At 52.1% G+C, this 17,363-nt stretch overlaps 1 protein-coding gene across 1 annotated transcript; it reads right to left on the bottom strand.

Moving 5' to 3' along the window:
• Window positions 1–1,489: 1,489 nt before the first annotated feature.
• Window positions 1,490–16,307, bottom strand: LOC132085924 (sorting nexin-27-like). Its single transcript, XM_059491391.1, has 3 exons — window positions 16,183–16,307; window positions 2,307–2,365; window positions 1,490–1,829 (listed from the first exon to the last, which is right to left on the bottom strand). The coding sequence occupies exons 1-3, from the start codon at window positions 16,305–16,307 to the stop codon at window positions 1,735–1,737; spliced, it is 279 nt and encodes a 92-aa protein (XP_059347374.1). The 3' UTR covers window positions 1,490–1,734.
• Between the last annotated feature and the right edge of the window lie 1,056 nt (window positions 16,308–17,363).

The following is a 17,363-nucleotide window of genomic DNA, read 5'->3' as shown; positions in this document are numbered from 1 at the left end:
TCGCCCAGGCTGGGATAATCCTTCGAGCCTGTCTTTGCTGAGCAGGGAGATTGGATGGTGAGCTGCACCTCACTATCTGTGTGTTGTCACAGGCACTGCCACCCACAGCTCCGGGCATCGTCAGATCTCTGCTTATAAGAGTGGGAAATGCAAGTTTTTAGGTTGGAAGGGGACCTTGAAGATCATCTCATTCCAGCCCCCTGCCATGGGGCTGGGTTGCTCCAAGCTCCATCCAGCTTGGCCTTGAGCATCCAGGGATGGGGCACCCACAGCTTCTCTGGTGCCAATGCCTCACCACCCTCACAATAATGGATTTTTTTCCTAAAATCCAATCTAAACATCCTCTCTTTCAATTTGAACCCATTCTCCCTTGTCCTGTCACTAAGTGCTGCCCCACCTCTCCTGTAAGTTCTCCTCCGGTACTTCAAGGCTGCAGTTGGGTCACCCCAAGTCCTTCTCCATTCCAGGCTGAGCAATCCCAATTCCCTCAACCTTCATGGAGTAGGATGGAGTAAGCCATGTCCAGAAACACCTTTAAAGCAGTGCTGGCCCTGCCAGAACTTCCTTGTGGCACTCAATGAGCTGGAGGAGATGCTCTGGTTCCTTGTTGCCTTGAATCCAGACACACAACCAAGATTAAAAACAACCTCTTGGCAGCCCTGGGCAGAGCAGCTTGTTTAAATCTCTGTCCCATGAAGATGCCAGGCTTGGTCTAGGACCCAAATTTGTGCTGGTGCTGATAGACCCCTTTCTTTGGAGTGGTTTGGGGAAGGAACCAAAGGCCTTTGCAGGAGGGATGTGTCCTGAGTGGCAAAGTCCAGGACAGGATCATGAGAAAGAATTGTGGTTAAAAAGCTGGCAAATATTTCAGATGGGCTGCACCAAAAATAGAGATAAATGGCTGCACCAAACAGAGATAAAATTTAGATGGTTGGAGTGCAATATCAGGAAGGCAAAGATTTTCAGAAAGGAAAATTTCCATGCAGCCGTAACCAGGACACTGCAAGCAGCACCTTCACAAAAAAGCCCCAAAATCAAAAAAAAGGAGAAAACCAGTCCCAATTTGCCATCCAGGCCTCAGTGTTTCCTTGCCCATTTTTCCATGTGCACCAATCTGCCAAGCCAGATGTCCAAATGAGCTGTGTGGGCAAACAGGCCCTGGTATGAGCAAACATTGCCTCTCAGGTGGGCACAGAACCAGGCTCTGCATTGGCAGGAGCAGGAAGGGGCTGGGGGCAGGCTGACCCCTCTCCTGGGGCACAAAACCCCTTCCCTGACACCAACAGGCCACGACAAGCAGGCTCAACGAGGCTCAGGAAGGTTGGCACTGCTGCAGGAACTCCTCCTGTTATGAATAAGAAGCTTGACTAGGCCAATATTCAAGCAGCTATCAATTTATTAAATAATATGGTAAAGTATGAGCAATACAGCGCTGGGAACAGTGGGGGAAGTTTTCCGTCACACTGCACACCGATAGTTGAGGCTTACAGGTATTTATAGGGGTACTCATCAGCTTTTTCAGCAGTTCCTATTTCCAATTTTTTTACTCATCAGCAATTTCCATTCCTAATTTTCACAATTCTATACACTGTTGTGATTTAGTTTTTCTCAGGATGTATCCCAGAAAAGGAGTATTCCAGATGGTGGGGGGTACAGTTTCCGAAAGAAGAAAGATGAATCCCATCTGGTGAAGTCCTGCTCCCCAGATGTGGGTCCAACTTTTAATTACAAGGACTATAAATCACATAACAGTGATGTCCGGCTTCCTTTTGGTCGAAACCATAAACCCTTGAGGTGATGTTCATCTTCCTTTCTCAAGCTGTTTTTCTCTGCTTAATTAAGGCGTGAGATAAGCATATTTCCTTTATATATATTTCAAAGCTATAGTTTCAAGGATACAAGTAATATTCTAAAATTATACTTCAAAAAGGTTATTATTGCAGAACTCTTTAAGGATTTACTACAAGCAAAAAACAACATCCTTTATGCTTTAATTCCAATGCTCCTAAATCAACTAAGGTTAATTGCAAACAAAAGATAGGTCTTCCATGTTTTACTTTCCTCAGTTATTATTAGAATTTGCAACTGTCTCATTGTTAGTCTCTGCACATATTGCAATCACAAATACAAACATTGTCTGTAGGTACCTGACACAAAACACAGCTTTTATTTCACACTCCCAGCCAGTTGCCCCAGCAGGCTGGGCCATCCCACCTTGCTGGTGTGGCCCTGGGGTTGGTCAGGGTCCCCATCCGAGGGGATGTGATCACAGTCACAGGGACATGAAGGTTCTTGTCTCATCTCACCTGTGAGTTTCTGCCTTCCCCAGGCTGAGGAGGGACCTCCAGGGAAGAGTTGCAGCACCCTAATGTGACACAGAACATTGTTTATCTTCTTCTATCTGTGAATAAGGCATTAAAAGCAGAAGCAATGCATTTGCAACACTTTCACAAGCTATTCAGAAGCATTACAGCAAATGAGCAGGTAATTAACCAGCGGCTCAACCCCAGTAATCACATATTGTAATTCCAGCAGAATCACAACAACTCTGTAATATTGACTCCTCTTGGAAAGCAGCAAAATTAACATTATAGTTTGGATCCCTGCTCTTAAAGCAAACTCTCCCAGAAAGAGCAGTGGGAATGGGATGTTTTCCAGCTCAGTGCCCTTGGAGCACCCTGACAATCCTCAAGCATCATTGCTGAGCATCCCCCTAGGGCAGAGCAGGTCTTTGAACGGGTGAGGAAGGTTTCCCCTGGAGAAAGCCTCAGCCGCAGGGTGGCCACGTGTGGCTGGCTTGGGATGAGCACAAAGAACCATTGTAGGAAAGCAGGGGTGGGAGAGGGACCTCTCAAAGCACATCCTTGCATCCTCAGTGGGCTGGGGAGCCCTGGGCCTGTCTCATGGTGGGTTTGGCAGTGCTGGGTTAGCAGTGGGTCTCAGCGACCTCAGAGGTCTTTCCCAAGCTGAAAGGACCAGCTCTCAGTGGGAAGAAGACACCAGTTCTCAGTCAGGGTGGAAGATGTTCATTCTGACCCCTGAGAGCCAGGTGCCACCATGGATTCTTCTTTGTGCCAATTACCTCTGCCTCAGGGCCGGGCTCACTCTGACTTGGTGCAAAGCAGAAAAAGCTTAGAACACCCAAAACACACCCCAGGACCTGGGTGTGAGCGTGCTGCAGGTTTCTCCGGGTTTGGCAGCCCCCCCAGCCCCTGGAAAGGCCCAGGGTGGCTGAATACCACGGGTGACTCTGAGCAGAAGGAGCTGACGCACGCAGCTCCCTCCTGCAGCTCCCAGCACACTCTGATGCAGAGGGTGCCAATCTGGCACTGAATTCCTCCTTTAAAATATTCCTCTCTAGCTTTTGAAGCATCCCCCTCCCTCCCCAAAATAAACAAACAAGTGAGGAGCTCACGAGCTGCAGGCAGGAAGCGCTGACAGAGCTGCAGTGTCCCACGGCAGGCGGGGGCTCCTAAATCCTTCTGGCTCACCCTGCTCTGATGCCTCAGGTTTGAGCTTTTGCATTTTTCAGATTCTGTGCTGCTTCAGTGTGTGGCTCTGGGCTTCTTATTAGGGGATGGTGAGCTCTGTGCACAGAGCAGGGAGACAAAACAATTCCTGCTCTAGCTGGAGACCAAGGACAAATGATCCAAATCTCAGCCCCAAGAGCACAAACAATGTGGGGTGAAGAGAGAAAAACAAGCAGGGTGGGACTGCATGGGCTGGAGCTGGAATTGGACAATTAACTCCAATGTGCAAATGGAGCAGAACTTATAAAAGTGAGAGACCCCATGACCTGTTGTCCATTTTGTGACCATTTTGGTTCATCTTGGGTGCAGCCCTGGCTGGGCTCTTGTGCTGCCCAAGGTGGATCCATTGAGGCCTTTTAATAAATCCCTACTTTATTCTTTAGCTCTGTCCAGTCTGTTCCAGCTCAGCCTTCCCAAGGCCTCAATCCTGCTCAGATGGATTTCATTCCCTGTGCCTGCCTGTGCTTCACTCCGTGGGGAAGTGGTGTCTGGGCACAGCTGTGCTGCTCAGAAAGCTCCAAGATCTCTGCTCTGAAGAGCAGCAAAGTGCAATTCTCATGGGGTCCCTCTTGGTCACTGATGCAAACTCTTCCTTTCCTGGACTCCACTCCTCCTTGGCTGTGTGGAGAATCTCAGTCTGAAAGGCAGTGCCTGTTTTCTGCTGGGCTCCCCAGAATTCTCCCTGCCAGGAAGGATGGCTGGAAGATCCCTGTCTTGCTTCCTTTTTTGCACTGAATTCATGCATGAAAATTGCAGCCACCTCACCCTGAGCTGGTGCTCCTCCAGCCCTGCCAAGATGCTGCTTGTGGACTCCTGGACATTTCCTCTTGATCCTCCTGCTCCTCATTCTCCAGAGCTCTTATCAACCATCTTTTGATGCTGCCCAAGGTGGAGATCTCTTAATAAATCCCTGTTTTATTCTTTAGCTCTGCCCAGCCTCTGTTCCAGGTCAGCCTTCTGAAGGCATCAGGTGCTTTCTGTCCCCTCTGTGCCACCCCCACAGCTCAGCTCCCTGCACACAATGCCACTTGTCACATGCAGTGTCACAGCAGGTCCTGGCAGGGCACTGAGACACAGCTGGCACTGGGCGACCTTCAGGAGAGCCAGGTGAGGCTCTGGGAATGGGGACATGTCAGATGTGTGTTGTCAGCTCTTGACAGGAATGATTTACCCCTGTTCCACAGCTGGGACAAGAACCCTGGGATGGCTGGGGTTGGAAAGGTCTTCAAAGATCAGTGAGACCCCACCAAAACTGAGGGAGCCAGGAAAGGTCTGGATGATTTCAGCCCCCACTCCCATCAGCGAGGACAGGATGAAGGGATGCTGAGACTGCTCCCATCTGTGCCAAGGGCTGCGGCAGCTGAATCATCTCTCCTCTCCCTACCCAAACCTCATCTGCCCTTCATAGGTCTCTGCCCCCTCCTTCGTCGACAGCAACAAAGCAAAGTGAAAAACAGAGGCTTTGTTACAAAAAGCACCTGCTTCCATAGAGACTTGCTAAGAAAATTACACGAGACAAAGATGGAAATGAGAGAGGAAAACACAAGGGCTTGTCCTTGTGCATCGAGTGATGCCTCAGCTGCCTGCAGAGCCAGCAGCCCCCACCCTCCTGGAGGGGTGAGGGTGGCTGAGGGTGACAAGCCCCCAGCCCATCCTCAGTGGCCACAGGAGCTCCTGGCACCCCCATGGAGATGTTCCCAGCCAGCCCCCTCCAGAGATCAGCAGTGAACAAGAGCCTGGCTGTAAAATGGCAATGAAAAAGACAGGAAAACATCTCCCTAATGGAGAGGATGGAAGGAGAAGCTGGGAAACTGTGAGGGATTCAGGCAGGGCAGGGCCAGCCTGTGTGGCAGGCTCAGAGTGCCACCCCAGCACTGCAGTGCTGGAAGGAACAATCCTGCTGGTCCCAGACATTGGTAAAGCATACCAGGGCACGCAGACAGGGAATTAAATGGATAAGATGCTGTTAGACCATGGTGTTTTCTTCAGCAAAGTCAAGGAAACTCCAGGAGAGCAATACCAGGCAGGGCTGGTGCTGGTGTGACATTCCTGGGCCATCTCTGTGACAGTCCTGGGCCATCTCTCTATGACATTTTGGGCCATCTCTGTGGCATTCCTGGGCCATCTCTGTGTGACATTCCTGGGCCATCTCTGTGGCATTCCTGGCCACTTCCCTTCATCTTCCAGCACCCAGAGCACTGTGACAACCCAGATGTGACCACACAGAGCACAGGTGACTGCTGGGTGCACCTGGATTGTCTGTGCAGAGTATTTTAGGTTCCATGGCAATCCCTGCAGCCATGGGAAGTGTCCCCCTGGCCAACACAAGGCCCCAGCAGCCAGGCAGGCATGCAAAGTGATGCCTTGGGAAGGCTGGGCTGGAACAGAGGCTGGACAGAGCTAAAGAATAAAGTAGGGATTTATTAAAAGGCCTCAATGGATCCACCTTGGGCAGCACAAGAGCCCAGCCAGGGCTGCACCCAAGATGGACCAAAATGGTCACAAAATGGACAACAGGTCACGGGGTCTGTCACTTTTGCAAGTTCTGCTCCATTTGTACATTAGGGTTAATTGTCCAGTTCCAGCTTTAGCCCAAGTCCCATTCTTCTTGTTTTTCTGTCTCCAGCCCACGTTGTTTGTGCTCCTGGGCCTGAGATTTGTGTTGGGGAAGACGAAACAGGAAAGCCTTGTCAATATGATTGCCTGGCAAAAGACTTTGAGAATATAGAAACTATAAGCGAGATTGAAATGAAAGCAAGCTCTGAGATACCTTAATTACTGAACAACTGGAGAACAATGGTGTGGCTGGCTGAAGGTAATCCCCTTTTGATGGAAAAACACCCTCTGCTTGCAGACAGCTCCAAGGGTCCGAGCAGACCCCACAGCTTGGCAGAAGGGGCCCAAAGAGGAGTTTTTAGGGTTTAAAATGTAACACAGTGTGGTAATGTAATGATTCTTATAGGCTGTATGTAAATGCTGTTGGATTTGTATCTTGTATTAGGTCGGTTAGTGAGAACTGGAACATTCAGCACAGAAGAAGATTTATGGTATTGTAACGGGAACTTCACTCTCTTACCCCTTTTACTCTCTTTACCCTTTTACTCTCTTACCCTCTCATCCTCTCTACCCCTCTCTTCTCTCGGGCCTGCTCTGAGCTGTGGCTGGCAGCTCCCAGCAGGGCCCTGCACCCAGGCCCTTTGCAATAAACCACAGATTCCATGACCTGGCTTCAGAGATCTCTGCTCTTCATCCATCCCGACCCTCCCACCCACCATTGCTCCTACACATTTGGATCATTTGTCCTTGGTGCCCAGCTATAGCAGGAATTGTTTTGTCTCCCTGTTCTGTGCACAGAGCTCACCATCCCCTGATGTGAAGCTCAGACCCACACACTAAAGCAGCACAGAACCTGAAAAATACAAAAGCTCAAGCCTGAGGCATGAAAAGAGCCCCATGCCAGGACAGCTCAATGTGCACTGGCCAGGCAAGGCAGGAGCCACTGCCTGCATGGTGAGAGAGCTGCCTGCAAGCATCCAAGAGCATGTTCTGTTCCCTGCACTGCTGAGAGCTCACATGGTCAGGGATCTCGTGCTCAGAGCCAGGGCTGGGATGCTCAGGGCTCAGTATCCCCTCCAGGACAGTCTCCTTCTCCCATCAGTGGAGCTGCTTGTGCCTCCATGAAACAGGATTTGCTTCCTCCACCCTGAGCTGACACGTTTCAGGGAGCAAAGGCTGTCTCCTTCTCCTGTGCATGCAGATGGCCTCTGCCCCAGGATCCCTGTTCCCCACTGAGAGGCAGGCTGTTGTCACGTGGCTGCACAATGGGCAGGAGGTGGCCTGAGGTCCCCTCCTGGAGCTCAGGGACATCGATGTGGGACATTTGGGCACCTACCAGTGCGTGGCCACCAACCAGCTGGGACGGGACGGGCACCGCGTGTTCCGGGCACACAGCCCTGAGCAGTCCCTGGAGGTGACACCTGACTCACCCTGGGTCACAGGTGGGGTCACATGGGGTCACCAGGGAGTGCAGAAACCCTGGGGTGATGGGCGACCCTGATGTCCCCCTCTGTTTCTTGCAGTGGCCACAGGGATCGGCGGGGCCATTTTGTTCCTGCTCCTGCTCATGGCTGTCATTGTGGCCTGGGACCTTTGGCACCATGTGGGTGGGTGACAATTGGGGGACAGGGGACATGGAGAGAGGTGGGAAGGCTCCCAGAGAAGGGGGGCCCCAGGGCAGAACCGACAGCCCCTGACTTGGGAGGGGCTGAGCCCCAGTGACCATGGCTCAGAGCCCTGGGGAGCTGTTGGAGGGTCCTGCAGGGATGTTGGGGGCTCTATCAGGGGTCCCCCTCCTGCCAGGCTCGAGGATCTGGGGGCTCAGGGTGTTGGTGCAAGTGGGGTGGGTCAGGGATACTGGGGGGGCCTGGGGAGAATTGTGTGGCTGGTGGTGGTTCAGCATTTCCAAGGGTGGATGGGGGACCCTGGGTCTCCAAAGTCACCTGTCCAGTTTTCTTTGCAGATGCCAGGAAGCACCAGGAAAGGTGAGTGCAGGCTCCAGACATGATACACCTTTTACCCAAACCCCCAGCACCTCCCATTCCCTTCCACACACCCCCTTATTCCCACAGGGCCCCCCGAGACCCCCTGGCACCCCCAGTGGAGGATCCTCAGGCGACGTACATGGAGCTGCACAGGGAACCGTGGGAACCCAGTGACATCTATGACAATCTACACCAAAAGTTGTGATGCTCTGGGAAGCGGGAGGCACTGGGTGACACTGAGGGTGCTCCTCCATGGCTCCTGTGGTTGCCCATCCTTCCAAGGGAGATGGTCATGAGTCAGGGGGAGGCTACACAGGGCACCCTGTGCTCCCCATTTCTTCTCCCTGTACCCCCAAGGGCTCCCCCATCTCTTTGCTCGTACCTGCAGGGGCTCCCCAGCCCCATCCAAGTGCCCAAGTACCCTCAGGGACTGCCCCATTCTCTCCCCACAGTGCTTGCAGTACACCCAGAGCTTCCACATTCCCCCTCCCACTACCCCTCTCCCATCCCACTGTAAAAGGGGGAGTCAGGGAAAATTCTTGCTGAAACGTTTTTCCGATGAAAATGAAGCACAAACACAGCAATATTATATCTGAGAACTGTTTCTTGATAAAGGAGGGTAAGTGTTCTTACCGAAGGGGGAGAGAAGGGAGTAGAAAGGGAAAAGGATAGAGAGAGAAACAGAAGACAGGGACAGCGTTATTGCAAGGAGCCCGGGCGCTCTGTGGGCATCAGCTCGGCAGATGGAGTGTGTGTGCTGCAAGCCAGGGTGAGCCCACATGGCTTTTGTGAGTGGCTGGGCGTGATTCCCAAGGACGGCACCTGCGTGTCTCTGGCATGGGCGAGCGATGGCTGCAGGCTGGCTGCTGCGGGCTGGCTGTGGGCTGGTGCTGCGGCACTGGTGGCTCTGGGCTGGCTGCCGCGGGCTGGGGCTGCGGTGGGCAGGTGCAGCAGGCTCGGTGCTGTGGGCAGCATGGGAAACGCGGCAGAGGCGGCGGGTGGGTGCAGGCAGCATCCTCTCCATTGGGGAAAACAATGAAGGAATGTCCAGAACGAGCAGGAATGAACTGCCTCGGGGAAGCAGTGAAGCAGGGAAGAACAGGTGCAGACAGGGAAGAAGGACCACCGGGAGGAAAAGGTGAGGGGGGGCAAGTACCAGTGATATTTTTCCTGATGTCCAGGAGGAATGATTCATCTCACTCCATCTTATCAGAAGGCTAATTAATTATTTTATTATACTGTATTATTCTGTATTATATTACATTACATATAAACTGAATCTGCCAAGCACTCAACTGCACTCCACTGCACACAATCTCATGACTTTCAGCTGACAATCCCAACACACACACACCTGGATTCAACTGGTCAGTGAATCAAAACACTCACACCAGAATCCAATTACCAATTCCCTTCAGGTAAAGAATCGTCCACAATGCAATCCACTTGTGAAAAACACAGGAGCAGTAAATGAGATGAGAATTGTTTGGATCATTCTTTGCTTCTCTCATTGCTTCTCCCAGGTTCAGAGAATGCAAATCCCATAGGGGAGGAGGGCCAAGCCAACCATCTGAGCGAGCCCCTGATCCCTCCAGGAAACCCAAAGCAAAACACTCCTGTTGTGTCACAGTTTGCTGCTTTTATTTGCAAAGGCTCCTCTCATAGCCCGATTTCCCTGGTGCTTTTTCCCAGACACTTTTCCCGGGCATCTGTCCCACCAGGCAGTGGTGGGACTGAAGCTTTCACTCCCCTGATTCTCTGTTGCATGAAGCCTCACCAGGGAGAGCGTTCCAAGCACATGTACAACCCACAGAGTAATTTTTCACCTCATGTGTAGCACATGTTGAGACATAAATCCAAACCAGATTTGTTCCTCTTAATCCCCATGTGCTTAGTGGCTCTGCAGTCCCCCTCCCAGTGCTCCCACTAAGGTGGCTTACTGGTGCCGATCCCAGTTCCAAGGTGGCACAGAACCTGGTTCCCTGCTCCTGGGACAAAAATGCAGCTCTTTGGTTAACCTGGCAGATATTGTGTTTCTTTGTTCAGCTTTGTCAAGGAAGGTGAACAAGGTGGTAACCTTCCTTGGAATGGGCAATATGACCCCCTTCTCTCTGAACTATTGTAACGTTGAAATTATGGGGCTTTTAGGCAAAGATGTGGGAACAGGAGTAACAGTTCTTTAGTGGTATGTATTGTGAGAAACAAGTTAATAGAAGTTGACTTTTTCTGGACATTATACGAATTGATATTACACTATTGATTATTTGGTTGGTTAAATATTGTGATGTTGTTGGGACAGTGATGTGTATTGTGGAGCGGCTGATGTTGTGGTGGCCATCCAAGGGTGGGGCCCAGCCATGGCCCAGCCCCACTGCACAGGGATGGCCATTGCCCAGCCCTGCTCTGCCCAACCCCAGGTGGCAGCCAGCACCTGAGGGTCCCCCCTACCCCCTTGGCTTTGATTCTGGCAGCTTTAGAGCTGCTGCAAAGGTGAGAATTCTGTGGGGGAATTCCTGTATATTCCCCGGATATAATGGAGGTAGTGTGGAAAACATCTCATTCACCAGCGGGGCCGGGATCTGGAATTCTTCTATTGGGAAAAACAGAGCTGCTGGCAAAGGCTGGGAGATCCTGGGATCTGGGAATCTTCCATTGGGAAGAGCAGAGCTGCTGGCAAAGCGTGAGGATGAAGCAGAATTCCCATCACGCCAACATGGATGAGCAAGGGCCTCATGACACGGAAAACATTCCAGGGTTCCTGTTCTGACAGGGATTGAGTCATTTTCCACCAGGATTTGGGAAAATTCCCTGACTTGGGGTCTGTCAGGGGAATTCACTGTGAGGAGGTGGGCAAGGAGCATCCTGGAGATGGAGACCCCTCAGAATGGATGGGGTGCATGAAGGATCTGAGAAATTCCAGAGGGAAGGGGAGGGGAGGGAAAAGGGGGAGAAAGGGGAAAGAGAGAAAGAAAGAATGGGAAGAGGAATCAGCTGGCGATCAAAGGGATTTTAGCTTCCACTTCCAATCCATTTCCTAAATTTTCCAAGGTTAAAGACCCCTCAGAGCTTCTGGACAAGGAAATTCCCACTGCCTGTTCCTGGGGTGAATTCTCAGCAGTGCCTTTGGTGAGCAGAACACCGGGAATGTGCCGAGCCAGCAGCTCCCACTGCAGTGCAGAGACCATTCCAGACCTTTCCAAGGTAGAGCTGACTTCTCCCATCCCACAAAATGGAAACTGAGCCCATGGAGAGAGGGACAGTCCAACCTCCTAAGGGAAAAGCCTTTGGCCTCACCCATGAATGTTGGGAAGACACCAATTCCAGAGGTTATTCCATCAAAACCTGACACCTTCCCAGTGCTGCACCTGTTCCAGAGGTTTCCCTGCAGCAGGAATGAGTCTGGTGGGATCCAGGATGCCCCAGTCCTGCCCACCCTACCTAAATCCGGCCATTTTCCCACTCAGAGTTAGGGATAAATCCCTTTTTCCTCCATTCTGTCCTTCCTCAAACAGCTCCAGAGCTTCTCTTCCTGGTGGATTGGTGATGATCAACATTCCGGGCATTACTCAAGAGCTCAATTAGCTCCCATTGTCTGTCCCTGCAGATTCCAGAGTATTCCAGAGCCTGGAATGGCACAAGGAGGAGCTGGATGCTGGATCTGGGAGGGAAGGATGGAAAAAGGACATGGAGCATTTGTTGGTGTTGGATAAGGATGGGGAAGAGTGGACTTTTTATGGAAAACACACTTGGATGGGTGATCTCCAGGGTTTTCCAGGATAGCGATGAGCTGTGGAGTGCCAGAGCCACAAGTAAGTGTCCACATCCCAAATATCTCCCATAAATCCCAGCAGGAATCCCTCAGGAGCAGAACAACCTCCTTGCTTCAGGCTCTTCCTCCCCAAAAATTCCCCTCCTTGGGGCCAGTCTGCTGGGAATTCCAGGAGGTGGGAAGGAAATCCTGCACGGAATCAACACCCTGAACATCCCAAATCCACCCAGGCAGCTCCTCCCGGAGCTCCAGGGCCTGGATTCTGGGGAGTTCCCTCTGGAGGAACCGGGATGGACAGGAGAGTGGATTTCCCACCCCGATCCCGCTGCTCCCGTGAAAGGAAGGGAAATCAGAGCTATTTTGGGACTCCTGGGTTATTTTTCCTCCTCCAGGAATTCCAGGAGTTGGGATTTTCACAGAGCTGAGGAAAATGAGGGGGCTTTCATGCTGCCAGAACAGGGATGGGACTCAGGAATTTTGGGGTGGTTTCTGCAGAAAAAGATGGGAATGCTGGGCTGTGGGAACTGGGTAATCTTGGAATAATGAAAAATAGGGATATTGGAATATGGGGACATTGAGTTATGGGAATATTGGTATATTGGAATATAGGCAAATAGGAATACAGCAGTGTTGGAATACTGGGATATTGAAATAGTAAAATACTGGAATATCAAAATACGGGAATATTGAAATATTGGAAGGCAGGATTATTAAAAAACCTGAAATATAGGAATATTGGAATATTGATCTATTGGAACACAGGAATACTGAAATATTGAAATATAGGAATCTTGAAATATTGGTACACAGGAATACTTAAAAATAGGAATATTGAAATACTGGGATGCAAGGCTATTGGAAAATTGGAATACTAGAATATTGAAATATTGGAAAACAGAGCTGTTGGGAAATTGAAATACCAGAATGCATGAACACTGCATTATGGAAATATTGGGATACGGGAATACTGGTGGAATATTGAATATTAGGATACATAAATATTGGAATATTGAATATTGGGATACATAAATACTGGAATAGGGCAAGAGCCAACCTGGCAGCCCTACGGGACAGAGGGACTAATTAAAGCCACCACTCCCAGGAAATAAACGGATAAACCAAGAGGAAATTCCAAATCCTTCCACCTCTCATAGGGATACCAGGATTGAGAGACCACAAGCAAACCCCCTTCATTAACACTCATTAATCCCAGGGCTTAATTTTTTCACACATCATCCTCCAGTCCTCACCTGGGACCGGCCACTGAACCCCAAAATTCCAGCACCAAGCTCCAAACCTCTCTCTCGTGACAAACCCAGCTTTCTTAATGTTCCCCCAAACACTCAAAAAGGAGGGAAAATTTCATCCCAGTGCCCACAAAACCCTCCCCCCCTCAGCCTGGGAACGCTTCTCCCCCAATTGGAACATCCAGAATTTCTCCTGCTCCCCGCGCTTCTCCTGCACTGAAAAATCAAAGAATCGAGAATTTGGGTCAGCTGGACAGAGCCACATCCCAGCTGGGATTTCTGCGGGATTCACCGGCCATGGGCAGGTCCTGACAGCTCCTCACACCCCTTGGACTTCCAGAACTGCCAGCAAAACATTCCTGCAGCTCAGAAATCCCTGGAATTAATCAGTAATTGGACTTAACTGACCCAGAGTGAAGTGCGACAGTGGGAGGATCTGGAGGGATCCCTGAAAACCAAACCCACGCTGGGGTTTGCGGGATTTCAGCAACAAAGTTTAGGGACGTTTTTTGGGGAAAGGAAGATGAGTTTCCACACAGCAGGAATATATTCCCATGGGAAGGTGTTTTCTGGGGCAAAGTTACAATTTTGGGTGTGAAAAAGCAGCAGCTGGAGAACACAAGAGCCAGGAATGGGAGGGAAGTGTCAGCAGGTTGGAATCCAAGGGGTTTATCTCTAAAAATGCTCCTTTGCCCCACCCCAGGATGGTCCTCACACTGAAATCCGAGGGGTTTATCCCTAAAAATGCCACCTGCCCTTCCTAGGAGTCTCTACGTTGAAATCCAAGGGATTTATCTCTAGAAACTCTCCCCGACTTTCACAAGAGGCTCCCCATGTTGGAATCCAAGTGTTCCCCCTAGAGAGGCTCCTGTAAAGACCCCCCCCAAAACCCCCAACGAGAGTTATGGGGCTCAGTCTGGGCTCAGCCCCCACCTCAGAACCCCCCAAATTCCCCTCAAGAGCTCATGATGGCCTCAGCAAGGCACCCTCAGCCTCCTCAAGACCCCCCTTTCGGAGACCCTAAACCTCACCAAGGGATCCTCTGCCCCCTTGGCGCCTCCTCAGGAGCCCCCCCAAATTCCCACCAAGGGCTGGGGGTCTCAACCCCTTCTCATGCCACCCTCACCAAGGGATCGTCATCCCCCTCACGACCTCCCAGATTCCCACCAAGGGTCCGGGGCTCCCCCTCCTCCCCAGGGGACCCTCAGAGCCCCCAATACCCCCAAACCTCACCAAAGGGCCCTCAGGCCCCTCAGGATTCCCCCCAAATCCCCAGCTGTAAGAGCGTCTGTAGGAGTGACGGGGGTCACGCACGGTCAGGACAGATGGAGACAAGAGATCTCTGCAGTCAGGTCGTGGAACTTGTGGTTTATTGCAAAGGGCGTGGGTGCAGGGCCCTGCTTGCAGCTGCCGGCCACAGCTTGGAGCAGGCCCAAGAGAAGAGAGGCTTAAAGTGTAAGAGAGTTAAAGACAAAGCTTTAAGAGCGGAGAGCATGTAGAAAGGAGGGGGTGAAGAAGTACAGAGGAGAAGATGAAGAAGTGAGCAAGAAAAGAGAGGAAGCACGAAGTTCCCGTTACAATACAATAAATCATCTTCAGTGTTGAATATTCAGATTCTCATCAACCAATCTACTACAGCATGCATATCCTATAACATTTCCATACAACCTACAAGAATCACTACATTACCATACTGTGTTACATTTTAAACTCTAAATCTTACTCTTTGGGCCCTATCTGCCAAGCTGCAGGGTCTGCTCTGACCCTTGGACCTGCCTGCTTGCAGAGGGTATTGTTTCATCAAGAGGGGATTACCTTTGGCTGGCCACATTATTGTTTTCCAGTTGTACAGTAACTAAGGGATTTCAAAACTTGCTTTCATTTCAATCTCGCTTATAGTTTCATATTCTCAAAATCTTTTGCCAGGCAATCATATTTATAAGGCTTTCCTGTTCCATCCTCCCCAACACCCAGCAAGGGCTGGGGGTCCCAGTCTCTCCTCATTACATGATCCTCAGCCCACTCACGACCCCCAAAACCCCCCAATGGCCAGGGGTCCCAATCCCCCTCATGACCCCCTCCCCAAAGGCCCCGCAGAGCCCCTCAGCACCCCAACACCGCACCAAGGGCTCAGTGTCCCCTCAGCCCGGGCCCCTCAGAGCCCCCTCATGGCCCCCAGAGCCCCCTCAGGACCCCCATTCCCGCTCCCCCGGGACTGCCCGTGTGTGTGGGGCGCGTTCCCAGGCCCGGCTGCCGGGGGGCTGTGGCTGGGCGGCCCCCCCGTGCTCACACCTCCAGGATGCCGGGTCCCCCTTGCGCACCCCGGCGCGGTCGGCGGCCCCCTCTGCCCAGCACGGCGCCGACGCGCTGCAGCGGCACGTACAGCTCGCCATTGATGCTGCGTGAAATAAACAGGGCAGGAGACATTATCTCCTTTTAATGCCTTTGTGAAAAGTGATCAGCTCAAGGTTGGGAGGCTCGATGGGTCCTCGGGACCTCCTCCGTCATCGCTCCCAGGGGGAGTCAGAGGAGGAGAAATGTGCAACTTTGTCCCCTAGGCAGCAGAGCTGGGGGTCCTAACCCCACGAGAGCAGTGGGGTGCTTTTCTCAACTTCCAGGTTTTGCTGTTTCGGGATCTTGGCTCCACCTGAGGTCTTTGCTCAGAGCGAGGGGCAACAAAAATTCTCAGCATCTCTGCAGGCTCGGTACTTTGCTCCTCACGTCCAGACATCACTCTGATCTCTTAATTCTGTGTTGGCTCGTTGTTTTGGGGGTCTTGTTGTTAAGTTTGGTGGAGTGGCTTCCCATGGCATGCTGGTTCTGAAGTTATTTTGCGTGCCCTCTGATGCGCCCTACCATGTCCCTTCCTCTCACTGTCCGGGGAGAAGGGCTATCGACTTAGCCACAGGCAGGGCCTTACAGATACAAAAGGAGTAGTTAACGAAAACGACAGATGATTACAATAACAAAAGAGGTAGAACTCCACCTTGGCAGCAACCGGTCCAACCTGTTCACTTTGCAACCGTTTTACAAAAAAAATGGGTAGCCTTTTTTTACTCATGACACTGCGCAGCTGCCCTCCTTCGCTCACTTACCCGCGGACGTTAAAGCCGTAACCCAACTTGGACTTGACAATGCGGATGATGCAGGGCCCACCCGGGGGTCCTTCCCCAGCCCCGTTCCGCACCCCCGGCCGCGCTTCGCCCTCCTTGTCCGCCATCTTGGCATCCGCCCACGGTGCGCGTCACGAGAACGGGCCTGCGACGCTGCCGTAGGAACCCACCCCTTCCATCCGCACTGCGGGGAGTGCTGGGAAATAGAGTCCACGGAGTTGTCGAGCGCCATTAGCGCGCCGCGGGCCGTGGGGGGTGATGGGAAATGTAGTCAGAGAGACGCAGAGGCGGGGAGAGTGCGGCGCATGCGCTTTGGGCGTGGGAACGGGGGTGTTACCATGGGAACGGGGCTGTTGTCATGGGAAGGTGTGGGTATTGCCATGGAAACCGAAGGGCTGTTATCATGGGAACGGGGAGAGGTGGGCATGGGAATGGGGGCTACAGGTGCCATGGGCCTGGAGGTCTGTTACCGTGGGAATGGGGGGTGTAGGCATGGGAATGGGAGGGGACTGTTGCCGTGGCAACAGAAGGGTGTTGTTGCCATGGGATTAGGGGGCTGAGGGCACGGCGACAGGGGGCCGCTGACATGAGAACGGGGGACGGTTGCCATGGAGATGGGATACTGTTGCTATGAAAAAGGGGTGTGTATTGCCATGGAAACAGGGGGTGCGGTTTCCCTGGGTACCGACAGGGGGCGCTGTTTGCAGCGGTGCTGTGAAGTGACTCCCATGGGACTGAGGGAGCCCCAAAAATCCTGCGAATCCCACAACAATCTGCTCAGAAACCTTACCAGGATTCTCCTTGTTCGTTCCCGAGCTGACCAGGAAGAACTGAACTAAAAAAAAAACCCGGTTTCAACAAAACCTGCGTTTTGGGTTCAATAAGAGGGACACGGCCCCAGTGCTCTCTGGCACTGGGGTGGGGGGGAGGGTAAAGGGGAGCTCCTGGGTATACTGGGAGCACTGGAACGGGGAGCTCTGGGCAGGCCCCCATGGGATCCCCCACTCGTTGCCACCCCCTGGGCACGGGAACACGGGATCCGAGGGGGGGTGGGGGGCACACGGGGGGTACACTGGGGAAGGGACCCCCAGACCCCCCAGTGTCACAGCATGTTCTCATTGTCACGGGAGTCCCACTGTCCCTCCTGGGGTCCCGACAGCTCT

This window comes from Ammospiza nelsoni, chromosome 33, assembly GCF_027579445.1.
Source record: "Ammospiza nelsoni isolate bAmmNel1 chromosome 33, bAmmNel1.pri, whole genome shotgun sequence".
NCBI classification, from domain to species: Eukaryota; Metazoa; Chordata; class Aves; order Passeriformes; family Passerellidae; genus Ammospiza; species Ammospiza nelsoni.
This window is presented reverse-complemented; position numbering and strand designations above follow the sequence as displayed.